The sequence below is a fragment of the Hyperolius riggenbachi genome, chromosome 2, assembly GCF_040937935.1.
Source record: "Hyperolius riggenbachi isolate aHypRig1 chromosome 2, aHypRig1.pri, whole genome shotgun sequence".
In the NCBI taxonomy this organism is placed as follows: Eukaryota; Metazoa; Chordata; class Amphibia; order Anura; family Hyperoliidae; genus Hyperolius; species Hyperolius riggenbachi.
The window spans coordinates 213,377,982-213,405,100 of record NC_090647.1 but is presented as its reverse complement, the minus strand read 5'-3'; the positions used below and the strand labels follow the sequence as shown (position 1 = coordinate 213,405,100).

At 43.6% G+C, this 27,119-nt stretch overlaps 1 protein-coding gene across 1 annotated transcript in view; it reads right to left on the bottom strand.

The window, feature by feature from the left end:
* The window catches only part of GRK1 (G protein-coupled receptor kinase 1), a 39,956-nt gene extending 29,377 nt beyond the window's left edge, over window positions 1–10,579 (bottom strand). Inside the window, exon 1 of the mRNA XM_068268105.1 lies at window positions 9,524–10,579. Within this exon, the coding sequence (XP_068124206.1) occupies window positions 9,524–10,225 (702 nt within the window). The 5' untranslated portion in view covers window positions 10,226–10,579. The remainder of the gene's footprint in view (window positions 1–9,523) is intronic.
* Between the last annotated feature and the right edge of the window lie 16,540 nt (window positions 10,580–27,119).

Genomic DNA, 27,119 nt, shown 5'->3' with positions numbered 1-27,119 from the left:
CTAAACATTAGGCCATAGATAGATCTCAAGTCATGAACAATAGCATAAAAAGGTCAAAGCAGGAGAGTAACAATCACTGCAGATGGTGTATGCAAATTACCACTTATATGCAATATAAATACATCTATACAAACAGGTAAACGTCTTTATCAAAGTAAATAGCAAAGCCCCTATACATATTAGAATCACCAAATGCAAGGTATATGTGAGAGATCAGTGGCAATAAGGAAGAAAAATCAACCTTGTTTTATAGAAACTTTAAATTAAAGTGACACCAGGCAAATAGGTATTTTGCATGATGGACAGCATACAGAAGGTAGCAGAAACATGCTATGAAAGCAGGACCTGAGCAGGAGACAGCATTGCTAGCTGGCATCATGAACTGTATGACATCTGGAATGAATGTCCCCCATAATGGTGTCTAGAAGTAGCACAGTGATATTGGGCCCAAGGATGGAGGACCTGAGATAGAGCCTGAAATAAATGATCCTAGCATTTTTTGCTACATCTATCTGGTGCAATTAGTGGTACTGCAACACTGTACAACATGTCAGTGTCTTAAACACTGGAATACATGAATGTGCAATTTTTTCAAACACCTGTCTGGTGCAGTCACCCATCATGCAATGTTATACAACATGTCAGTGTCTTAAACAGTGAAATAAATGAATGTACCGTATACACTCGCATATAAGCCGACTCGCATATAAGCCGACCCCCCAACTTTTCCCTGAAAAACCAGGGAAAAATGATTGACCCCCATATAAGCCGGGGGTAGGAAATGCTGGCCGCCTTATTAGGGATGCTCAGAATTGCAATTTTTCCGTTCCGCGGTAATTCCATATACCGCCGATCCCAAATTCCGCTTCCTTTTAATTCCGGCGATATTCCGGACCAGTTCTGCGGAATTCCGCGGTATACGGAATTCCGTCGGAAAAATTTTAAAATCTCTCTCTCTCTCTCCCCTCCTCCTCCTCCTCCTCCATCCATCCATCCATCCATCCCTTATATCTCCAGTACAGAATTGCAGATTTTCAAAACAGCTTATATATATATAGGAGGAGGAGGAGGAGAGAGAGAGAGAGATTTTGCGGAAAATTCCGCCGGAATTATAAAATTTCCGCGGAATTCCGTTTGAGAGGTATAGGAATTCCGTTTTGACTACCGGAATCGGAATTAATCCAATTCCGTCCGGAATCGCGGAAATAATAATTCCGCTGAATTTTCCGAGCACCCCTACGCCTTATTCCCCTAGTGTGTCCCAGTATAGCTAGTAAAGTGCCCAGTATGGGTAGGTAGTGCCCCAGTATAGCTAGTATAGTGCCCAGTATAGCTAGTATAGTGCTCAGTATAGCTAGTAAAGTGCCCCAGTTTAGCTAATATAGTGCTCAGTATAGCTAGTAAAGTGCCCCAGTTTAGCTAGTATAGTGCTCAGTATAGCTAGTATAGTGCTCAGTATAGCTAGTATAGTGCCCCAGTTTAGCTAGTATAGTGCTCAGTATAGCTAGTATAGTGCTCAGTATAGCTAGTATAGTGCTCAGCATAGCTAGTAAAGTGCCCAGTATAGCTAGTATAGTGCCCCAGTTTAGCTAGTATAGTGCTAAGTATAGCTAGTATAGTGCTCAGTATAGCTAGTAAAGTGTCCCAGTTTAGCTAGTATAGTGCTCAGTATAGCTAGTATAGTGTTCAGTATAGCTAGTATTGTGCCCAGTATAGCTAGTATAGTGCCCGAGTTTAGCTAGTATAGTGCTCAGTATAGCTAGTATAGTGCTCAGTATAGCTAGTAAAGTGCCCCAGTATAGCTAGTATAGTGCTCAGTATAGCTAGTATAGTGCCCCAGTATAGCTAGTATAGTGCCCCAGTATAGCTAGTATAGTGCTTAGTATAGTGCTCAGTATAGCTAGTATTGTGCCCAGTATATCTAGTATAGTGCCCCAGTTTAGCTAGTATAGTGCTCAGTATTGCTAGTATAGTGCTCAGTATAGCTAGTAAAGTGTCCCAGTATAGCTAGTATAGTGCCCCAGTTTAGCTAGTATAGTGCTCAGTATAGCGCTCAGTATAGCTAGTAAAGTGCCCCAGTTTAGCCAGTACAGTCCCCCGCTGCCCCCATGGCCGCCGCCGCTGCTATTACCTGCCCGCATCTTCTATTTCCCTCTCCGTGCTTGTAAACATTCACAGCAGCGCGCCCGGCGCTGCTACTGTGACGAGCGGCGAGCCAGGAAAGAGCGGTTCCCATAGTAACAGGAAGCCGCGCTCTTTCCTGCCTCGTCACAGTAGCAGCGCCGGGCGCGCTGCTGTGAATGTTTACAAGCACGGAGAGGGAACTAGAAGATGCGAGCAGGTAATAGCAGCGGCGGCGGCCATGGGGGGAGCAGGGGACCCGCGGACCAGCGGAGGGGGGGACCCACGGACCAACATGACTCGCATACAAGCCGACCCCCCAACTTTTGGCCCCCTTTTTGGGGGTCAAAAATTCGGCTTGTATGCGAGTATTTACGGTACATTTTTTTTGTAACACCTATCTGGTGGGATCAGTGCTGAGGCAACACAATCAACATGTCAGTGTCCTTAAATTGTGAAATAAATGAACCTACAACATTTTTTCAGAGGTGTAATGTTTGGGGTGCTTATCTGTAGAACGCTAATGGCCGCAATATGTAACAGTCAGCCCTACTCAGTGAAAATGTCAAAATGGAACAAAATGAAGTTAATTTGTAGTGGATTGGGCAATGGACACAGTATAACACAACTGCTATGTTGGGCTTGTACAGTAAGTAAATATGTACTAAATCAGTATACAATAACTAGTTATAGTACAATACAGCTAGTTACGGGACAATGTGACCCTGCAGTAGTGGAGTGTTTAACCCATTCGTACACACTTCTACTAAAGTTGCTAAGCACAGCAGCACTCAAGGAATGCCATAGCTGACAGTTCTTCTTACAGTACTAGGTTCAGTGTACAGCTAGCCAACTAGCTGGAGGACAAGACGTATCTTGCTGTAACTGTAACTAAGCACACACAGTTCTAACATATGTAAATCTGCATTGAATCTTATAGCTGACAGTTCATCTCACAGTATTAGTTGCAGTGTACAGCTTGCAAAAAAGCTGAAGGATTAAAATCACTTTGCTGAAGTTTGTAACTTAACACACACAGTTCTAACCGATGTATATGTTTTCTCCACAGCATACACTTCCGTCCCTGTCTCTGTCTCTAGCTCCTATCACACAGACAAAGCAAAATGGAGTGAAAAAACCATCTTGCCACCCCCCCCCCCCTTTATATCTGCCTGTGGTGGGATCCCTTTTCATCGGATCCTGGGGCTTACTGCACATTCTGATAGCAACTAATTAGCTCAGCAGATGCACATTTCGTGTTTTCCGATGAAATTTACCCGCCCTACCACCCCCATGTTTGTCTGCAATGATTCAACAAGAAAGTGACTGCATGGCGAATCACTGTTCCTTTCTCTTTGTAAAGTTTGATAAGGCTCATTCACACTCAGAGGCGTAGCAATAGGAGTTGCAGAGGTAGCCACCGCATCGGGGCCCTTGGGCCAGAGGGGCCCCAAAGGGCCCTCCCTCAACTGCAGTATTAGCTCTCTATTATTCCTGTGCTCATAATAATCACTTCTATACTTTGAATAGTGGTAATCATTAACAAACTGTTCTGCATTCCCTTCTTGCACCTCTGACACTGTAGTTGCCATTGGCAGGTTTTAGAGCGCCATATCAATTGTTACGTATAGAATGTTTGGGGGGGGGCATGTAAAACTTGCATCGGGGCCTACAACTCCTTAGCTACGCCACTGTTCACACTATGTGCGGTGCTGTCAGTCATGAGGCACTCCACATAGTTTGCAATCCACACAGTAATATGAAAGTTTATAGGCTTTCATGTTACCATTCACAGTAATTCACAGTACAACTGTGCGCTCCCACATATTGCAACTTAACATGACCTTGGACATTTTATCATGTGACACAAGTGTTTTCCCATTAAGTTCTAATGTGTTTTGGCTCCCAGTGCCTACGCTTTAACACACTGTGACATGCATGCGCTGTGACAGTGCACACTGTGTAGCGTGAATTCATCCCTCATTGCTAGCACATGGAGGATAGGTGTGGCTAGTGGAGGGGGTGGTTTGCAGACAGCAAGTTAGCAGGAAATAATCTGGCGGTCCACTCATATGGGTAACCAAGTGTGCAAGTCACATGACTTTGCAAAGAACTTCTAACAAGATAATTGGCAGTTGTTTTCGCTGGCAAGCTAGTTCCTGACTTAAACTGTGGCATGAGAGGAGTGGGCATTATTTCAGAATTATACACAGTCAGGCTTTAACACCTTTTTCTTTTTTGGGGGGGGGGGGGGGGGGAGGGGGAGACTACAGTTCTGTTTTGTATCATACATGGCAATCTAAGTAATCTCAGCATTGGTATACTGAGCACCCAGCAAGGGGGCAGCAAAACCCTTTCTTGTTGGATGCACAGTCGTTAGAAGGTGCTTAGTGTAAACTATTTTTTTACATTTCAGCATAGTCATGTGACTCACACTGAGAGCCAATAGGGTCTTTCCTAATCTTCTGAGAGAGTGCACTATGTCATTGCAGTGTACAGTATTGCCTTCTGTCATTTTATGTGGCTAGATGCAATAACAGTGCCTTCCATTATGGTCTATGGAGAGGGCATAGCCACAAAACAGGATTTTTCTTGACAGCTAGATTTCAGAGTGCACAGGATAAAACCTGAATGTCTGTCCACAAAATAGGACCTCACTGCAAGTCACATGAGTTTGCAAAAAAAATTAACTATACAGACATTTGAAAACTTTTAAAAAACATCCCATGTCTGTTGATTCAGCATTTAAGGAATAGTAAAGCTGATCAAGAGCCAAGAGAGAAGCTTAAATTATATCCTTGATCGTGATACCACTCCACTATGTGTATGTGCTTTCTGTGAAGGGGGAGGGACTGGGTCATATTAAAGATCACCACAGATCACCATAGGCAGCAAATGCTGAAGTGTTCCCTGAAGAAATCGGCCCCCCCACAAGAATCTCTTAGTATGCCACTGCTTCAACCTCACAGTATTGTGCCTTGGCAGTGGCATCAAGCAAAGCCACACATTGTTGTTGGCCTGTAGGAGGGGAGCTTGGAGGAAGAGGCAGTGGCAAAGGTAAGGCTTGCCTTGCATAGTGGCATAGTGGCAATCAATCATTCATAGGCAAGTCTACTATCCATCAAGCCTTTATCCTATCAGCAAGCCTGCCTCTTATTGGCCATCCTCCTCCTCTGGATCTTCCCAGTGCTTTCTGAATTGTGAATCTCAGGGTTCCCCACATATACAATGCTGTAGGTGAAACCACAGCTGGAGAATGGCTAAATAAAATCTTAATCTTTCTGTACATCATTAACATCATGGGCCTGAGTATTACCTTGGTAATAAGTTAGGGGTTCTGATATGGACATTTTTTTCCAAACATGGCATTTAAAGCATAGCTGAACTCAATGTTCCTTTATTTGAACTTATCTCTGCCAAAAAAGACAGACACAGATCATTTATATTCAGTAGAAAGAGAGAGCGGCCATGCACATCCCAGTATAAAATTTCGCTTTTATTGAAAATAGTAAAAAGGCATACATTACATATCCCATGTTGTGAGAGATAAGGTTCAGGCAAGTGGGGAAGTCGACAGCCGTTTCACGCCATTAAGTGAAGTGGTGCATCGTCAGGGCGAGCGTTATAGGCAGTAGCAGTGTTAGGGAGTCTTGCTCAAAGTCTCTTACTGAATAGGTGCTGGCTTGCTGAATAGGAAGAGCCCTTAGCCAGTACACTATCCAGCCACAGTACTTAAAAAAGTACTAAAAGATTCCGACAAATTATACATGTATGATGTTGGTGGAGCTATATTAACACTTTTTTTTATTAAACTGAAACTCCAAACAAGTAGTTTGTGTCTCTCACAAATTGAGGAAATACTACCCTTATTTTACTCTTGTCATACTTGTGTTGCCATCTTGAGATTTCAGCACTCATGCAATTCACTTTCAATTCACAAGTTTTCTCCTAGGTGATATTTTCACACCTTATCAATAAGATGCCTTTTAAGCTGCCAGCAAGCAAAAAAAAAATTCTCCTACTTTTTGGCACTTTAATTGTAAAAGACGAAAAATTATCTCCTTGGAGAAAACTTAAGAGACAAAGTAAATTGTGTATGAGTCTTCCACCTGCTCTCTACCCAAATTACTGTATTGACATAGGACAAATTTTCCCTCTGGAAATAAATGACACATTTTTATATAGTATAGATTCAGGCCTTCTGTGGTTACTCTTAATTCTCCTGTTTACGTGATCTAAGTGATTAGGATAACCTTGAAAGTAAGGTTAGCGGGAAACATTCCCACAGGGACACAGCCAGGAAGAAAAACCTTACACAGAGTTTAGCTGTACCTACTCAAGTAGTTACAGTCACTTCTTGACAATATTGTTTAATTATTTTATATTTATATATCCTGTATTTGTATTTTGTTTTATCAAGTGCATGATTTCCCGTACCTTCATAGAATTTAATATTTTATTTTTACCACCGCTTTCATTGACTCCTGGCCCTGTCACTCAATGTAAGCCAATGGGAACGGCTTACAGGAATGACAGTGCCAGGAGCCAATGAAAATGGCTCCTGCCCGGCTCACAGTGCTCTGCCGTCATAGAGGTGGCAGGGCAGCACATTGCGGTAGGGACAGAGCGGCGAGAGCGGCGGGAACGGGCGGGGACGCGCGGTGAATGGGACGTAGAGTTTACGTCCAGTCAGAACAGCAGCGCCCCCTGCCTCACGTAGATTTAAACTGCGTCGGTCCGAAAGCAGTTAACCATGGCTATTCACTTCTGTCTCTCATCACTGTTAAATTTCCAACGTGTCCTAGGTTTATAACGTATGTTCACCATTTCAATGGCGCATAATGGTAGGGAGCGTGTCATGGACTGCCAGGAGTTCCAGATCATTCTTAGTGGTTTGAAAGGGCAAGAGGACCAGCAGCACTCATGTGACTGCTATTTCTCCATGCAAAGTAATGTATTTTGAATAGCATATCAAAGACAGCATTATGGTAATTTGATTATTTTCTTTTTTTTTCTGTGTATTTCAACATTCAGTCACACGCTTTTGAAAAAAACGATTGTCAGTGGCCTGATGCATGCAGCTTTTCTCATATCTCATATCTCTATTTTTCCTCTTTTTTTCAAACCTAAGCCCTAATGTCTCAAACTTTTCTCTTGAGTTCTAACTTACCTGTATATACTCGCATATAAGCCGACCTGTGTATAAGCCGAGGTACCCACTTTTCCCTTACAAACCAGGAAAAAGTGATTGACTCGCATATAAGCCCCCTCTCCAGTATAGCCTACTCCACAGTAGCCATATGTGGCCCCAATACAAGTCAGCACCCCTCCCCATAGCCAGATGTGCCACAAGGATGATAGTTGTGTTTCAAGACGCCACTAGATGGGGTCATAGATATAAGACACAGCGATTGCCACACAGGAAGAATCCCTGATCATTGCACCATGTTGAAGGGGACGCAGGGCAGGGACACAGCAGGGAGCCAGCTGGCAAGAGCAGGATCACTAGTTCATGATCCTTACGCTCCTCTGCCAGTTACAAAACCTGCTCCACCATTCATTCTGCTCAACTGAGTCGTATATAAGCCGAGGGGGTAACTTTTCAACACATTTTGTGTGCTGAAAAATTAGGCTTATATGCGAGTATATACAGTATGATTTTTTTCTTACATTATTGCAATGCCTTTTCAGCACCAAGCAAGGAAAAAAAACAGAAATCTTTGAAAAAAAAGGTTAAGGATCGTAATAACAGACTTAACATACTGAGTGACGGTTTCTTTTTTTTGCTTGCTATGCTTGCTATACTAAATAATATAACTCAGAAAAAAACATTAATTACTGTATAGCAGGGCCGTTATAAGAAAAAAAACTTTTTTGCCAACACCAAGCAAAACATACTCAAAATAAGTTGGCCTAATTAAAGTTTTATGTTACTTTGCTATTGTAAGTTTTTTGTACTTTTCCACTTGCTAAGTGCCAAAAAGCTGTAGAGTTATAAATAAAAACTCCTCCAAGAACATTCAGGAAAAAGGATTATTGCATTTAAGTTTATAATAATTTTGCAGCACCTAACAATTAAAAATGCCCCATTGGATGAGTACTGAAAATGTATTGTATGGATAAGGTTAGTAAAACATTGAGTTAACTCATGAGAAATTGTATGAATCAGGACCAATGTGCTTTGGGTTAACACATGCTGCAATGCATTTTAGAAAATATGCTGTATTGCAAAATAAATGTGGCATGCAACACTTTCTCCCCATCACATATCAATTCTGAGTAGAAATTATTGATCACTGCATAGGCATTACTGGGCTGTCATTTTAGGTAATAGATGGATTGTGCTTCATATCACCCAGCTACTGCCTCTTGTCTTTGCAACTGAGGAATGCGCTGATACTGCTAAAAATAAAAAAATAGGCTTTCTCACATCCATATAATAATACACATGGAATCATCAAACCCTCATACTGTTATATATTTATTGTCCAGCATGAAAGAGCTGTTTGTACAAGTGGAGATGGAGAAAATAGAAGTTGTAATAATCTGTGCTATAAAATATTGTGTTGCCAAAAAGTAATGGTAGGATCTCATAAAATTAGTTAGTGGCTATAAATGAGGTAGCTCATTACTTTTATACATGTCACTTATATGTAAATAACTAATTTCTTATAAATATGGAACAAAGATTTTAAAGGACTATTATTGTGTAAAATTTAAAATGCATATGTATAAAATGTACATTTGTTCCAGAGTCAAATGCACTATATTTTTTTCGCTATTTTGCTGCCATATTACATAGTAAAAATCTGACAGATGTGACAGGGTTTGAACTAGTCCATCTCCAAAGGAGCAATTTTCTGAGCACTTTACGATTTGAAAACTCTTGCTAATGTAATGCTTTGGGTGTGATACCACTTGAGCGATGTTATTTTATAAAAATCACCCATAGCATTGCATTAGCAAGAGCTTTTTCAAATCACTAGCAATTAGAAATTGCTCCTAGTGGGTTTCTGGCCTAAAGGAAATACTGAGAATCCCCCTTGAGGAAATGGACAAGTACAAAACCAGATTTTTGCGGTTTACTGTAAGCGACAGTGACATACTAGGAAAGTAATTTATGGTGCATTTTACTCAGGAAGAAATGTACTTCTTATACATGTGTATTTTAAATTTTAAAAATGTTTAGGATAGTGGTCCTTTAAGTAGACCAAATTATTAAAACTCACTGTGCTAGGTGTGATTAGCTATGACCTTCAAAAGGCTAAGTCTACAAAGAACATTCTGGTCATATGACATTTAGCCAATCACAGCACTCCAGGACAAGTGCTAACCACAAATATATATTTTAAAGGAAGTATGACCAGCTGAATGTTTTTGTATGCAAAAATAAGAAGCTTACATCAAATCCCTTCCTTTTCTTCAAGCGTTTCTTGTTGAGTTTCTTGCAGGCATACATTTTCCCTGTTGCCCTCATTTGGGAAGCTGAGACTTCACCAAATCCACCTTTGCCCAGAATTCTAAAGTCCATGAACCAGTCCTCTCCAATGGGTTGTGCTTCTAGCCATTTCCACTGAAGGAACCTTGAAAAACATTTGCTTTCCTTGTACTGTGGGTACGCATTTTCCTTTAAATAATCCGTAGTAGATTTAAGTAGGCATTTAAAAAGCCCATCCGGAACTTTGTTATACACCTCAACTACTTTCGAAATTTGTTTCTCTTCTAAATACATACAGTAATACTTTGAATGTGTATCAAGATATTTGTTGATGATGCTGGCGGCTTTATGCAACCGGTCCTCGTCCTCAGCAAGATCGTATTCCTCAATATCACTCCAGATCTCCAATGCTGGGACAAATTGGTCCACTGACCCCAAGAACTCCTGAAACAACTTCTTGCCAATTGGCTGCTTAACACAGATACTTTCAAATGTCAAATCAAGTTGTTCCTTCAAATGCTCACATTCTGATAGGGGAGGAAGCTTGAGCTTGGAACGAAATTTCTTATTCCTGGTAATCTGAGTGCTGAAGCCCGCATCAAAGCTACCACGGGCTGTAATATATGCCGAATTGGCTACCACTGTTTCCAGTGCCCCAAAATCCATCTTTGTTTAGTTTCCTGAACCAAACATGAACTACTTGATACCTAGAGAAAGCAAACCTTGTCTGAAAAGGAGTTCAGCCCACTGCATTCACCGCTTCCAGCTTAGTGAAATCCCTTTGGTCGAGCTAGAATTACAGACTAAGTTCCTCAATCAGGTACTTGATGTCCATGATACTGTGCAAGAGGAAATGGCAGGTACAGAAACTTGTGGCCTGGAAATCTTGCATTAAGAAATGCAAAGTACAAATATAAAAATACCTAAACCAAGAAGAAAAATCAGCCAAGATGTAAAATAGTAATCCAGATCTTGAGTGATAGAATGCAGGAATGTCTTATTAGGAGAGTTAGCTACATGACAGGTGAGGAACTAATACTCCTGAGTCAACACCTCTGTAAACTCTTTATCCACTTAGGTAGATAATGCCACTCTCTTTTTCTCTCTCTCTCTCTCACCATCATTATCTCTTAAATATACTCTGTCCCTCTACAGCATTCATGATCAAGACACTTTAAATGTCTGATGTGCCGTTTTACAGAAAAGGTTAAGGAAAAGAAAACACATTTTGATACTATACATTTACATACTTCTAGTGCAAAGATGAGTAAAAATTACTAACATTATTTTTATTATTGTAACTATATTTTCATTATGAAACATTTGATTCCATCAGCACCAGTATTTTGAAAGAATATGTATGTAAACTAGGCAATAAACCGCACTAGTCTTATCTTGCAAAGACAAAGCAGTTCTTTCATTGTAGTGGAAATAGGATTATAGTCTTTACAGACACACACATATATATATATATATATATATATATATATATATATATATATATATATATATATATATATATATATAGCAAAATCACGGGATTAGTGCAGGCCTTCTACTGTGTGTGTACCGGTCCAGAGCAAATAAGGTGCAGATACTAAGTTTCAGGCCTGGTTGCTATATATAAATGCTAAATTTGGTATAATAGTGTATGATCTGAAAATCTTTGCTGTTAGCAAAGTGATCCAAAAATGCGGCTGCACTTAAAGAAAATCTAAAATGAAAATAAAGTTATGAGAAAATTAATTGTATGTGTAATAGGCACAATAGAATGGAGAAGTAATGAGGCTACAGGTGATCACAGTTAAGGCAAAAAGTCAACCAAAGAAAAGTATACATTTATTAAATCTTAATTACACATCTAACCTACAACTACTAAAAACCTAATGAGATGGCCATTCCCTCACAGCTCACGCAGACCAACGCCACACAAACATACAACTGGCCAGTTAAGGAACAGGTGTGAGCTCACACTATGTTGGTAAATATTAGAACCAGCAGGGCAGTTCTAGTCAAGGCAGCTATGATGGCATGATGGATAATCAAGAGAGATGAGGAACGTAGAAAAGATGTTAGTATGTATGTAATTGTATGTGTAGCAGGAATGGTAAACAGAACATTCCTGCAGTCTCATATTCCTATAATAAATTTAAGAGGTTACGGTATATTATTTATCCTTGAAGCACCGCTATTGTGAAAAAAATGTAAACTTTAAAGTACATGTAAACACATACAAATAAGAAGTACATTTCTTCCAGAGTAAAATGAGCCATAAATTACTTTACTTCTACGATACTGTCACAGTAGGCAGTAGAAATCTGACAGAGCCGACAGGTTTTGGACTAGTCCATCTCTTCATGTTCTCAGCATCGCTTTTAGTCATATCAAAGACACTCCCAGAAAAGGATTTATACAAAGAGGCTGGCCAGCCTCCCAGCTGGCTTCACACTTTTTGGCAGTTCAATGGAGCAACCGCCTTTCGCTAAGTGCATTTGAAAAAAAAAATATGAGAACCCACCATGAGAAGATGAGCTTCTCCAAAACCTGTCGGTTCTGTCAGATTTCTACTACCTACTATAAGTGACAGCAGCATAGAAGAAAAGTAATTTATGGCTCATTTTACTCTGGAAGAAATTTGGATATGCTTAATTTTTTTTTACGATTTTTATAGTGGTCCTTTAATTTCGGAAGCTTGCACAGCAGCCATTTTAGTGTGAGGTACAATCTTGGTAACTTCTTAGTTACCAACAAGAAGAAATAATGAACAATCTTTCAAACAGTGTTTGCCCTCCCAGATATAATTAATTGGCTTCGGTTAACTCTTCAGGAGAGCCATGGCTGCATTTGATGTTCAACTGCTTTATTTGTATATAGATAACAATGTTATATTAATCAGAATTAGAATCAATTTTATTAGGCCAAATAAGTTTGCACTTACAAGGAATTTGACTTGGCAGTTGCGTAAAGAGAAACCGTGACCAAGAATTTAACTTCATCCCAATCAGTAGCGGATCATCAGGGCGCTCTGTATGGCTGACATTGTGGTGAAACCAGGGGTCTAGTCCTGGGAAAAGAGGTGAGTGGACTCACCTGGAAAACCGTAGCGTGGCGCACCAAAAATGGGCGTGTTCAAGCATCATGTGGGCGTGGTCATGGGTGGGGCCAAATATACATGACCTTAGCAGTGATGTAAAAGGTCTGCCGGGGAAGTTTGAGCTCTGCCGTAGTGTATCCCCCCAAAAATAGATGTAATCTGACAGCATTTCACCAAAAAGACACATAATCTGGTAGAAGTTCCTCCAAAATACAGATAATATGGCAGTGGTTCCCCCAAAATAGATAATGTGGCAGCAGCAGTTCCCCCAACATACACATAATTTGGAAGCAGTTCCCCAAAATACGCGCAACCTGGCAGCGGATCACCCAAAATACACGTAACACCCAAAATACATATAATCTGGCAGCAGTGGTCCCCAAAACATACACAATCTGGCAGCAGTTCCCCAAAATACGTGTAATCTGGCAGCAGCCGTTCCCCCAACATACACATAATCTGGCAGCTGTTCCCCGAAATACACGACGTAATCTGGCAGCAGCCGTTCCCCTAACATACACATAATCTGGCAGCTGTTCCCCAAAATATATAACAGCGGTTCCACAAGAATGCAGATAATCTGACAGCAGTTCCCCCAAAATAGGTACCCCCAGCATAGGTAGCCAGGTCTATAGGTGTCCCCAGTATAAGTAGCCATGAATATAGTAGTCCCCAGTATATGTAGCCAGAGGTATATGTGCCTAGTATATGTAGCCAGGGGTATATATCCCCAGTATATGTAGCCAGGAGTATACGTGCCCAGTATATGTAGCCAGGGGTATACATGCCCAGTATATGTAGCCAGGGGTATATGTAGCCAGGGGTATATGGGCAAAGTATATGTAGCCAGGGGTATATGTGCCCAGTATATGTAGCCAAGGGTATATGTGCCCAGTATATGTAGCCAGGGGTATATGGGCAAAGTATATGTAGCCAGGGGGTATGTGTGCCCAGTATATGTAGCCAGGGGTATATGTGCCCAATAAAATTACAAATATTATCAGAAAATACATTCCTGTGCTGTATCCGGATACAAAACTCAAAACCATCCTGGACAAAGGGTGTCACTTTTCTGCCAGGAGGGCCCGTACTTTAGGGTCCATCCTTTCACCCAGTCTTTTTCGGTCTCCCTCCTCCTCCCCTACCCCGACATGGCTAGCCACAGTGGGTTCTTACCCTTGCGGGTTCTCCACATACAATTATTGCCAGTGTCACAAAAAAAGTAATTCGATATTTTCCTTTGCACATAATAAAAGTTTTCCTATCAAGCAGTTTGTGAACTGTGATACTAAACACACGATTTACGTTATTTCCTGCATGACATGTCGTATACAATATGTGGAATGTACCACTCGTCATCTCAGAGCCCGCATAGCGGAACATTATTGTGGCACAAATTGGAATACCTTTCGTAAATCTGCGGTTTCCAAACACTTCAAAACAGTACATGAGAGGGATCTTTCTTCTTTTGCTTTCCAGGGGGTGGAGCGGGTAGTTTGTCCAGTTAGGGGAGGTGATATGCAGAGATTGCTTTTGAAGCGTGAGGCTTTTTGAATTCATAGGTTGGGTACCCGTACACCACAGGGTTTAAATAAGCGATGGGACTTGAGTTTAGTTTATACATATTGAGGTCCCCTTTTTCCTCTCCCTAATCTTACCTATTGTGCTTAGCCAATAATCTATGTTAATCGCCATTGCTATCCTCTCTCCTTTCCTGTCCATTTATAACTTCATAGTTTGTCAGTGATAACGCTTTTTTACAACTTTTATATGATATTTCTAATGTTATTATTGTATCTTTATATTGCAGAGAAGAGGGATCGGTGGGCTCAGCGGGGAAGGGGGGACGTTTCCCCCCCCCCTCACCTTGGGTATCCCTCTCCCCCCCCCCCCCCTCCCCCGAACTAAAATTTGCGGGCGGCTGGCAGCGGGCGGGAGTTGGGACTTACCTCCATCTCGTTCCAAGCACTGAGTAAGTAGCGATGTCCGGTTGATTTGAGTTGGTTCTTTCCTGTGAGTTGAGTGATCCGGCTCATCACACTGAACCGAATCAGTTCAGTGGATGAGACAGGAACTGCAGCTGAACACAATGTGCAGCTGCAGTTCCTGTCTCATCCACTGAACTGATTCGGTTCAGTGTGATGAGCCGGATCACTCAACTCACAGGAAAGAACCGGCTCAAATAAACCGGACATCGCTACTTACCCAGCGCTTGGAACAAGGAAGGAGGTAAGTCCTGCCCACTGCCAGCCACCTGCAAATTTTAGTTCTGGAGGGGGAGAGGGAGGAAGGGGAGCCCTGAGGGGGGGAGGAGACGTTACCCGCTGTGCCCACCAATCCCTCTTCTCTGCGCTGCCTCCCCTCCTTGTGGGGACATCTGGCTACCTATTCTGGGGGCACCTATAGACCTGGCTACATATACTGGGGACACCAATACACCTGGCTACATATACTGAGTACATCTATACACCTGGCCACCTTTTCTGGGGACATTATACACCTGGCTACCTATTCTAGGGACAACTATACTCATAGCTACTTATGCTGGGGACACCTATAGACCTGGCTACCTATGCTGGGGGTACCTATTTTGGGGGAACTGCTGTCAGATTAACTGTATTTTTGAGGAACCGCTGTTAACAGACTAAGTGTATTTTGGGGAACAGCTGCCAGATTATGTGTATGTTTGGGGGACCACAGTTGCCAGATTATATGTATTTTGGGTGTTACGTGTATTTTGGGTGATCCGCTGCCAGGTTTCTCGTATTTTGGGGAACTGCTTCCAGATTGTGTGTATGTTGGGGGAACTGCTGCTGCCACATTGTCTATTTTGGGGGAACCACTGCCATATTATCTGTATTTTGGAGAAACTTCTGCCAGATTACGTGTCTTTTTGGTGAAATGCTGTCAGATTACATCTAATTTGGGGGATACACTACGGCAGAGCTCAAACTTCCCCGGCTGACCTTTTACACCACTGTTAAGGTCATGTATATTTGGCCCCACCCATGTCCACGCCCACAATATGCTTGACCACAACCATTTTTGGTGCGCTGCGCTATGCGCGCTGCAGGGGGTTTTCAGGTGAGTCCACTCACCTCTTTTCCCAGGACTAGACCCCTGGGTGAGAGGAAGTTACCATTAGACACTAGAGAGGTGAAGGTTAGTGTTGGCATAGGCCTGCAGTTCGCACATTCGGAGAAAAATTTTTTTGTCACTTCACCAGCCAAGGTACAATGTATTCTCTTACAGCTAACCTTGGCCACATCCCAAATTGGACACACACACACATTATACAAACAAAAGAGGGAGAACTACCGTAAAATAAGTATAAATAAGTTACCCCAATGTGAACTTAGGTGGGAAGTAAACTGATTTAATATATTATGTATGTATATGTGTTAAAATGCAATTTAAACTTGTTAAAGTAAAACTTTAGGCAAACCTTCCAATGTGGTTTTACAAAATAAAGTGCAGAAAGCAGTACTGAAACTGCTTGTCAGCTTTATCTGTTTCGGTTTAAAGATTGTCTTTTTTTCTGAGCCGTTACGTGTCTCAAGCCAAGTTTTAGACAGCTAAAGACACATAACTGCTGCTGCAGTTCCAGTGACCAGACCTGAGTTTGTAGCCCCATCCCAACCTGCTGGAACTGATTATACTCTCTGAGCAAGGTACATTAATACAGTTACATAGGCATATTGCCAGGTAAATTAGGACTCACCAGACAAGGGATATGTTGTTGCCATTGGTGAGCTTGTGCATCAAAACTGTTTCTTAAAGAGGAACTGTCTCGAAAATCTTAAACTTTAAAACACATACAAATAAGAAGTTCATTTCTTCCAGAGTAAAACGAGCCATAAATTACTTTTCTCCTATGTTGCAGTCACTTACAGTAGGTATTAGAAATCTGACATTCCCGAGATTTTGGGCTAGTCCATCTCTCCATAGGGGATTCTCAGCATGGCCTTTATTCTTTATAAAGACATTCCCTGAAAAAGATTTATACAAAGATGCTGGCCAGCCTCCCTGCTCGCTGCACGCTTTTTTTGGCAGTTGGATGGAGCAACTGCCATTCACTAAGTGCTTTTAAAATTAAAGAAAACCTTGAGGACCCCTTCCCCATGAGAAGATGGGCTACTCCAAAATCTGTCGGTAATGTCAGATTTCTACTACTTACTGTAAGTGACAGCAACATAGGAAAAAAGTAATTTATAGCTCATTTTACTCTGGAAGAAACATACTTCTTATCTGTATGTGTTTACATGTATCTAAAACTGTAAGATTTTTGTGACAGAGGTCCTTTAACCTCCTTATCGGTAATCCCGAGTCAGGCTCGGGACGGAAAGCTGCAGAACAGGATGGTAATCTTGCAGAAGCGTATCTAGAAGGGTGCAGGCATGGCACGTGCCCCAGGCGACCTCCCTCTTCAAACATCAGGGGGGGGGGGGCGCAGTGCTGCTGACAGCATTCCTGAGTCTAAGGGAGTAACAATCATCCTGCAGCCTGGCCGTCTCAATCTTTGTCATATATCTACATTAGACGCTATTGAGAGGTGAGCTCTGAACATTTCCCTCACTCCCTACCACAGGGGGCTCAAAGGGGGCTGGAGGAAGCCCCAGGTAAGTATAAAACCTGAGATGTATTTCATCTCAGGTTCACTTTAAATGAAGCATGGAATTGGTCCAATAAAATATACTCCCAGATGATGTTGTTTCATGCACCCAGTTTGCATGAAATTTGTGTTTCTCTAGTACTCAAGTAATGTGAGCGTAGATATGGTAACTCAAGTGTTACCGTAGCCAGCGGCGTCGCTAGCGAAATATAACCGTGGCACGTGCCACTGATATGGCTTTGGGGTGCCCCGTATGTCTGCGCTGGGGTGCCAAAATTGTGGTGCCCCAAATCCCAGTAAGCGCAGCCACCGTTTGCTCTGCACGGCGGCCGCCATGTTGGGGGTGGCGCCTGCGGACGTCATCAGGCAGCAGGCAGAGTCCAGGGAGGCTTCACACCACCAGCATCCTGCCCCCAGCCGAATCAGGAGCGGAGCAGGGAGAGTGACTGCAGCATCCCACCCCCAGCCGAATCAGGAGCGGAGCAGGGAGAGTGAGCAAGTAGCTCTACCCCCTGCATGGCGCTGTTTGGCCGACCGCTGACCCACGCCGGGTGCCATCCTGGCGTCCAGACTCCTGCCACCCACCGGATCCGGTTTCGAGGGCCCAAGACTGCCACAGCCTCTTCATCACCACCCAGGAACGCAGCCTCCACAGACTACTTCAGCTTGGCTTCCTCCCTGGCCTGCTGTTGCCAGATTCGGACTCACCACCACCAGGATAAGGTGCCTGCCTTGTCACAGCCAGCCCAGCCAGATGTCACAGAGACCACCAGGCAGGCAGCCTGCAGCAGTTCACAAACATTAAGTAACTGCTGGCAACTGCAAGGGGTGGGGGTTGGGGGGAGAGACAGTCAGTAGTGGAGCAGCAGGCTAGGAACAGGAGTGCAACCACAGCCAGCCCAGTAGTCCCCCCTTTCCCTCCCAGCCCCACCCCCTCTCTCCCCTCTTTCTCTCCTCTCCTCTTTTCTCTCCCCCCTCTCTGTCTGTCCCTCTTTCTCTGCCCCCTCTCTTCCCTTTCACTGTCCCCTCTTTTTCTGCTCTCCTCTCTACCCCCTCTTCCCCCCCCTCTCTGCCCCCTCTCTGTCCTCTCTCTCTCTCTCTCTGTCCCCTCCCCCCCCTCTCTCTGCTCCCCCCCTCTCTCTTCTTTCTCTCCCCTCTCTCTCTGTCCCCTCTGCTGATCTCTGCTACTTCCATTATGTACCGAATAAGCTGTTACTCTGTGTCTGTACTGATAGTATACTAGCTGTAGTGTGTGCTGATCTCTGCTACCTCCAGTATGTACAGTATAAGCTGTCACTTTGTGCCTGTACTGATAGTAAACTAGCTGCAGTGTATGCTGAGCTCTGCTGCGTCCAGCATGTACAGTATAAGCTGTTATTTTGTGCCTGTAGTCATAGTAAACTAGCTGCTGCGTGTGCTGACCTCTGCTACCTCCAGTATGCACAGTATAAGCTGTTACTCTGTGTCTGTACTAATGGTAAACTAGCTGCAGTGTATGCTGAGCTCTGCTGCGTCCAGCATGTACAGTATATGTTGTTCTGATAGTAAACTAGCTGCAGTGTGTGCTGATCTCTGCTACCTCCAGTATGTATAGTATAAGCTGTGACTCTGTGCCTGTACTGTTATTAAACTAGCTGCAGCATGTGCTGATCCCTGCTACTTCCAGTATGTACAGGATTAGCTGTAAAGCCTGCTACACACATACAATTTTGATTAGCCAATTTTACTAGTCTGTATTCATAGTATTCAGCCTCTTGGCCTGCATACTACATAGTGATGGTAAAATTGGTCACTGATTGACCAGTCAAAATTGTGTGTATGCATCTTTACTCTATGCCTATACTGATAGTAAACTATCAAATTTAAGGATGGGGGGCTCCATTCAACATTTTGCTGGGTAGGCCCTTTATCGCTAGGTTACTGTTAAGTTCATGTAATTTGGTCTCACCCATGACCATGGCCACACCTATGTTTTGGGCGCGCCGCAGGCTTTACTTCCCTAGTGCCCATGGGTGCCCCGGATCTCCAAGAATCCTAGCAATGCCCCTGACCGTAGCAATGCTCACGTTACTTGAATACTATGGATCACCCTAACAGCATAGCTCGCGGTGCATTGCCTGCAGTAGTACCGGCAATTTTGCTGTACTCTGTAATTTTTAAGACTGACACTTTGGGATCTTTTCACACGGAGTCTGTTGTGTCCGAAAGGACAACATCATTGCGTCCCAACACAATGAAATTATATTCCACTGGGTCTTTAACATCCAGTGCAGTGCAGTGGGTTCTGACACAGTAACACGCAGCATGCTGTGAGTCAACCATGTAATACAAGCATTTACAGTGGAAGTGAGGCCTACAATCATTGTACTGCATGCCTCACTGAATGATTACACCACAACATTGAGGCACAATGCGACTTTTTGGCTACGTTACGTTGCGATCAACGAAGTAAAAGGAGTGAAATACAAAAGTGGATTTCAGCAGGGCTGTTTTTAACCACTTCACGTCCCTGGTCATTTTCACAGTTCAGCTCAGTTCTGATTACTTTGGCAATAACTTTATCAATAACTATTACAACTAATTGATCTATATATTGTTTTTTTTCCAGACAAATTAGGCTTTTTGTGGCTTATAGTTGTTTTCAGTAATTACCTTATTTTCTATGCATTTTCAAATGAAAATAGAGAAAAAAGTGAAAAATACACAATTTATCCACTTTCATACATTATAGCTTTAATGTACCTTATCTAGGGTTTTGTAGGGAAGAGAGTGCAAAGACTTATTTTAACGTCATGAAGCTTCAACTGGTTAAGTAAAATATAGCATGCAGGAACAAAAAGTCTCAGCATCGCAGTCACTATAAATGAAAATCTTCAAGCAGTATGCTTCAGGCAAGGTAAATCATTAGAACATTCAATATCTAAAAATTAGGATAAAAAGTGAAAGTCAAAGGGGTGTATTTACAAAGATACTCGAAAATTTACCTGCAGAGATAGTGCTCTTTTTGAGTGAATTGGGGCTCCTGTTGCTAAAAACAAAATCATTTCTAAACATTTTGATTACATTACGAGTAGTAGAGTGTTCAATTCAGGCTCTGTGGGAGGGTTGAGGTTGCTGTTTGAATTGCATCATTCTACTGTTCAGATTGCAAAAGGGACAGACACAAGCTCTCTGAGAAGAATGCAGCCTGCAGCAAAGACACTCTGTGGTGCAGAAAGTGGTCAGTAGCTGGGCTCTTAAACCGGTACTTTAACCACTTGAGGACCACAGTGGTAAACCCCCCTAAAGGCCAGGCTATTATTTTCATAATTGGCCACTGCAGCTTTAATGGTGGCCACTAATGATCCAATCTATTTCATCCAATCTTACCAAATCTATGTAGTGGAAGAGTAAACTGAGTGAATGTATTGAATGGATACTTCAGGCAGTTACCTTATATTACATAGAAATGGTAAGATTGGATGAAATAGATTGGATCATTAGTGGCCACCATAAGGCCAAGCTGCAGGGCCGCACAACACAGCACACTAGTGATTCCCCCCCCCCCACACCTTTTCCCCCCACCAACAGAGCTCTCTGTTGGTGGGGTCTGAACGTAAACCCCCCCCTGGGTTTATTATATATATATATATATATATATATATATATATATATATATTTATGTCTGTTTTTTTAATCTGATCGCAGCGCTGTACATGTAAATAGACGGCGGTTACGCCGTCTAACAGTCTCCCGAGCAGGAGATGCGCGCACAGCCTGCACGCAATCTCCTGCAAACTGCAGCCCCAGGACTTGACGCCAATTGGCGTTAGGCGGTCCTAGGGCTGCCGCCGCGGCCACGCCCATTGGCGTGGAGTGGTCTTGCAGTAGTTGAAGTGAACCTGAAGTGAAAATAAGCTTATAAGATAATTAATTCTATGTGTAACATGAATGATAAGTAAAACATTGGTAACATGGAAATCAGTTTTATAATTTTATTTTGAGTTTAATGTCTTAATTTTTAATATTGCATCATAGCTTATGTTTAGAGTCCACACTCTGTCTTGTAAGCTGAAAGAGAAGTAATAAACCTTTGAAATGTTCCCACACTTAACCCTTAGACCGCCAGCTATCTTTTACAAAAGCTACATCCCAATGCCAGCTATGTTTATATTATGTTTATTAAATGTCTTGAACAAATCTACATGTACCAAAGTCCAAATCGGTCAGTAGGATTGTTACTGAAGCGCAAATCAATTTGAAATGATTGAGAATTATGCTATTTATTATGGTACAGAATTATACTAATAATTATGAAAATCTATTGTAAAATTGACTAACTCAAATCTTGCAGTAAAAGCACTTCACTTGTCCATAGTCAAGCTGCATAGATTTGCAGTAACATTTGCATATTTCTGCAATAACTTAGAATTCTTTTCATATTTCAAGTAAAGTAGAAAGTTGAGCCAAAATGTTGTACTTAATCCATCCCACCTCACGAGTGTGGCATATCAAGGTGCTGATTAGATAGCATGAATATTGCACAGGTGTGCCTTACACTGGCCACAATAAAGGGCCACTCTGAAATATGCACAGTTTTGCGAATGGGCGGCACAGTAAGGGCTTGATTCACTAAACCATGATAACTCAATTATCAAAAGACATCACACCTTATCAAAGATATCACACCACATCAAAGTTAACATGCCTTATCAGAGTGGCATAGTGAGCGCTACGAACTCGCAGGGGCTCCGGGCAAGACAAGTGCCATCGCCAATTAGCAGGCATTCGTTCGTAGTGCTCGCTATGCTACTCTGATAAGGCGTGTTAACTTTGATAAGGTGTGATATCTTTGATAAGGTGTGATATCATTCATAAGGTGTGAATTATCATGGTTTACTGAATCAAGCCCTAAGTGTGCACGATGGGAGTGTGTTGCTACGTGGTGCACATGCTCGGGACATTGGGAATCCTAGTGATCCTAGGATCCTAGTGAATCCTATGCATATGACACTGGGACCGCACCATGGTGCAGGGTCATATGTAGGCTGGTTTCTGCGGTGTGATATTGTGCATGCATTAGGAGTGAAACCGGCCTCAAACATCTTAACTTTAGATTCCAGGCATGTACATGCAGGCAAAGGGTTTGATAAAGTTCTTAACCACTTGCCGACCGCGCACTCATAACGCGCGTCGGCAAAGTGGTAGCTGCAAGACCAGCGACGCACATCTGCGTCGCCGGCTGCACGCTAATTAATGAGGAAACAGCCGCTCGTGCGAGCGGCTGCTTCCTATCGATTCACGACGGGGGACTCCGTGAATAGCCTGCGGGCCTCCGATCGCGGCTCGCAGGCTAAATGTAAACACAAGCGGAAATAATCCGCTTTGTTTACATTTTTACAACACTGCTATAGCAGCAGCGTTGTACTAGATCAGCGATCCCCGGCCAATCAACGGCCGGGGATCGCTGTCACGACAGGCAGGAGCCTGTTAGAGGCTGCACAGGACAGATCCGTTCCTGTGCAGCCTCCGATCTCCGGGGAAGGGAGGGAGGAGAGGGAGAGGGGGAATCCTGCGGTGGAGGGGGCTATGAGGTGCCCCCCCTCCCCGCCAGCCACACGCAGGCAGGAGCGATCAGACCCCCCCAGCACATCATCCCCCTAATGGGGGAAAAAAGGGGAGCGATCTGGTCGCTCTGCCTGCTATTTGATCTGTGCTGGGGGCTGTAGAGCCCACCCAGCACAGATCTTCTAAATCAGCGCTGGTCCTTAAGGGGGGAGGGGGGTAAAGGCTGGGTCCTCAAGTGGTTCATTGTCCTCCTTCTGGCTGGTTTCACACTGTAAGGCCTCGTTCACATCTGCTGCACTGAAAAACGTGTTAAAGCGCGTGGCAAAAAACGCATGCGCTTGTGCGCGCTTTAGTGCGCGTTTCTGTGCGTTGCGCTGCGCTTCTTTAAAGCACGTTTTGTTTACTGTAGCAGCAACAGTTGTCAATAAAACTTTGTTTTTGTATGTAAATGTATTTTTTCTCCAATTAGGGGTAAAAAACGCATGCGCTTCTATGCGCTTGTACGCGCTTCTATGCGCTAAAAAAGCACACCCATTCACTTGCATTGATGTGCGCTTTACAGCTCAGCGCATAGAAATGCATGCAACACTACGTTTTTGTAACGCTGCTCAGCGCAGCGCATAGATGTGAACCAGCTACATTTAATTACATGGGAAAATAATTACCTTGCTGAACGCACAGGGCAGTGCGCTGTGGAAAGCGCACAGAAACGTCCCTGATGTGAACGAGGCCTAAACCAGCGTCAGCAGTGTGGTGCATCACGCCCGGCGCACCGCACCACCCCAAACAGACCTTCAGAAAACCTGCATTAGTACAAGGTGTTCCCTGTCTGGCCACCAGCCAGGCAGGAAGTGAAGCGCGCTTGCAGTCACTTCCTGCTTCGGGTAGGCTACAGCCTATTGTAAAAATACACTTTTGCGCATGCGCGCTGCAAAGTTGCGACGCCAACTGTTTTAAAAACCCAGCGTCGCCATAGGCTAACATGACATGCTGGCCCAACGCAGGTCGCCGCGGGTCCCGCACGGTAACGCAGTTCTGCGATAGCAATAGATTAGCAACGTGGGAAGTATTAGGCTGCAGTAGCAGTGCATCAATTTGAGGCACCGCGCCAGTGTAAAAGGGCCCTCAGGCTAGCTATGGTTAAAGAGAGGCAATCTGCTACTTTGTATCAAATGAAAACAAAGGCAATCTCCCAACCTGGATTCTCCCATCCAACTGTAACTGGTTCCCCCCTGATAAATTGGGGATTCCCATCTGTCTCTGTCATAGGAAGTTACAGCTACACACAGGCAGTCTGAGCACTCGGTTTATTGATGCACCTCTTAACGTGGCCATAAGATGTACTTAAGTCTGCAGATGGCAACTCAGTAACACTGTCTATATCCATCCATCTGCTATCTTGGGTAGCTTAAATATTTTCTGCGGGATTAACATCAGAGAGAGTATAATAGTCAGATTAAGATGACGTTCAAGTATACATACATGGTAGCACTATTAATTTGCTGATGTTATAGTCAATAATTTAGCTTGTGCTTAGATTTCTATATTATTACTATCTTATTACTACAGTGAATGTAAACTGCCAGGGAGCCAAACGCTAACCACTGTGTGAAGCACAAGGATTACAGTTGACCTTCAACACATGTCATGGTAATTTATGTAGACAGCTATTGTCACTCTCATTTGCCAGTGATCCCAGACATTGCAACGGCGCAGGACAGAGGTCCGAAATGGCTTTGGCCTAGTTTTCTCTTCATTCAGTTTATTCTATCGTTATATCTTTGCTTTCAATGATAGCAAAATCTCATTGACAGCTAAATAAATGACCTGATGAGATATACACTGATGCCAAGCTGCTACATATAGGCAATGACACTGTTGATCCTGTAAGTCCTCAAGATTACAGTTCCTGTCCTGACCTCTATCAGGTCAAACGCAGGTCGTGGGAATAACTGTAAATCTTATGCAGCAGAAAAATAAATACAAACTACTTATACCGGAAAATTATGTAGTAGCATAAAGCATTAAGGCAAACATATATAATGAGAAAGGATAAAGTTCAAGTACCAGAAATAGTTAAAGAATTTGCATTACACTGATCCACAGTTACCCAATGGCCATCACCAGAGCTGCCGTCAGGGCATTACAACCTGTGAGGGGCACTAAGTAACTGGAGGGGGTGGGGGTCCCTGCTGAGTAACATACATTTACCTGTGTCCAGGTTACAGCAGTGTGCACTGAACAGGAAAAGCAGCTACAGACTAAATTCCATGATGAGGTACTCCAATGGTGTGCATTATTTTTTCAGTCACAGAGCTGAATTCCTCTGTTATCAGCTCATTAATTCACTGGCTATCCAGACTAGTTTAGCTTAGCTAAACAAAAAGAAGATTTTGTGTTGGTCATACGTTAATTGTTTTTCTAATAGCTGAACAACAAGTCAGATTAAAGAGCAGTACAAAGCATCTACTAGTGTTGGGCGAACAGTGTTCGCCACTGTTCGGGTTCTGCAGAACATCACCCTGTTCGGGTGATGTTCGAGTTCGGCCGAACACCTGTTGGGGCTCGGCCAAACCGTTCGGCCGCATGGCCGAACTAAGAGCGCATGGCCGAACGTTCCCCGAACGTTTGGCTAGCGCTGTGATTGGCCGAACGGGTCACGTGGTTCGGACCCGAACGCGCTCTGATTGGCCGAATGGTCACGTGGTTCGGGTAAATAAATACCCGAACCACGTCATATCTCCGCCATTTCTCTGTGGGTTTAGCTTTGGGTAGGCAGGCAGGGTAGTTCGCTCTCCAGCCACGCTAGCCAGGGTCCCCCCCCAGTCATTGTGTGTCGCTGCTGGGAACAGTAGTACACCGCTCGCTCAGCCACACTATATATAGCATTGTTTACTGCCACTGTGTACCTCGCTCAGCCACACTATATATAGCATTGTTTACTGCCACTCTGTGTACACCGCTCAGCCAGACTATATAGCATTGTGTGTACTGCCACTGTGTACCTCGCTCAGCCACGCTATATATAGCATTGTGTTTACTGCCACTCTGTGTACACCGCTCAGCCAGACTATATAGCATTGTGTGTACTGCCACTCTGTGTACACCGTTCAGCCAGACTATATAGCATTGTGTGTACTGCCACTGTGTACCTCGCTCAGCCACGCTATATATAGCATTGTGTTTACTGCCACTCTGTGTACACCGCTCAGCCAGACTATATATCATTGTTTACTGCCACTCTGTGTACACCGCTCAGCCACACTATATAGCATTGCGTACTCTGCCAGTCAGTGTGTATATTGCTGGGATCAGTAATACTCCACTCACCGCCAACCACTATATGAGCTCACCATGAGTTCCTCAGAGACCTCCGCTGTGAGCAGCACTCCCAACAACAGCAACAGCCAACGCCCCACGCAAGCTATAACATCCACCCCAGCAGCCAGTGGTCAGCAGCAGCCCTCCCCGGAGGAGAACGTTGTGTCCATTGGTCCATCGACAGAGCGATTAATGAGGGCTGCCATTGAGGAGATGATGGGGCCTGATGTGGAGGAGGAGGTCTGGCTCAGGCCAGCATCCCAAGTTAATGTTGAGGACGATGAGGGGTCTGTGTCTGGGGATGTTGGGGTGGCAGAGGTGGTGGGTGGGTCAGACTCAGGAGAAGAGTTGTATGATGAGGATGATGATCGGGACCATCTGTATGTGCCTCAGAGTCCGACCCCGGAAAACATGTTGTATCGTGTGTTTAGGTACTAAAATCTGCGTTCCCACTTCCCAGTACTGCCCGGGTCCACGGATCCATATAATTTTTTGGGCAGCACTATCAAACTGTGGTACTATGAGTGAGTTGCCATGGTCCTTCTGTGCTGTCACACTCACCGTCTGTCTGCAGATGGATTGTTCAACACAGCTACTACGCCATTTGACATGTAGACCTTGACCATCTTCTCCAGGCGATTGGTGTTGGAGGACGTGGAACTGCCCGATTGCTGTTCTGTGGGCTGCTGCATGGGTGTCAGAAAATGTTCCCACTCCAAGGACACTGCCAATACCATTCCCTTTTGGGCACTAGCAGCAGCTTGTGTTCTTTGCTGCCCTCCTGGTCCTCCTGGGTTTGCTGAAGTCAGTCTGTCGGCGTACAACTGGCTAGAGAAGGAGGAGGATGTCAATCTCCTCTCTAAAGTCTCCATCCTCAAGGGCCTGCTGGAATTGTTCCATTTTTGACCTGTCTGACACTTTCTTCAATCAGTTTTTTAACATTGTGTTTGTATAAACTGGGTATAAACCCAGTAATTGGTGTTGTC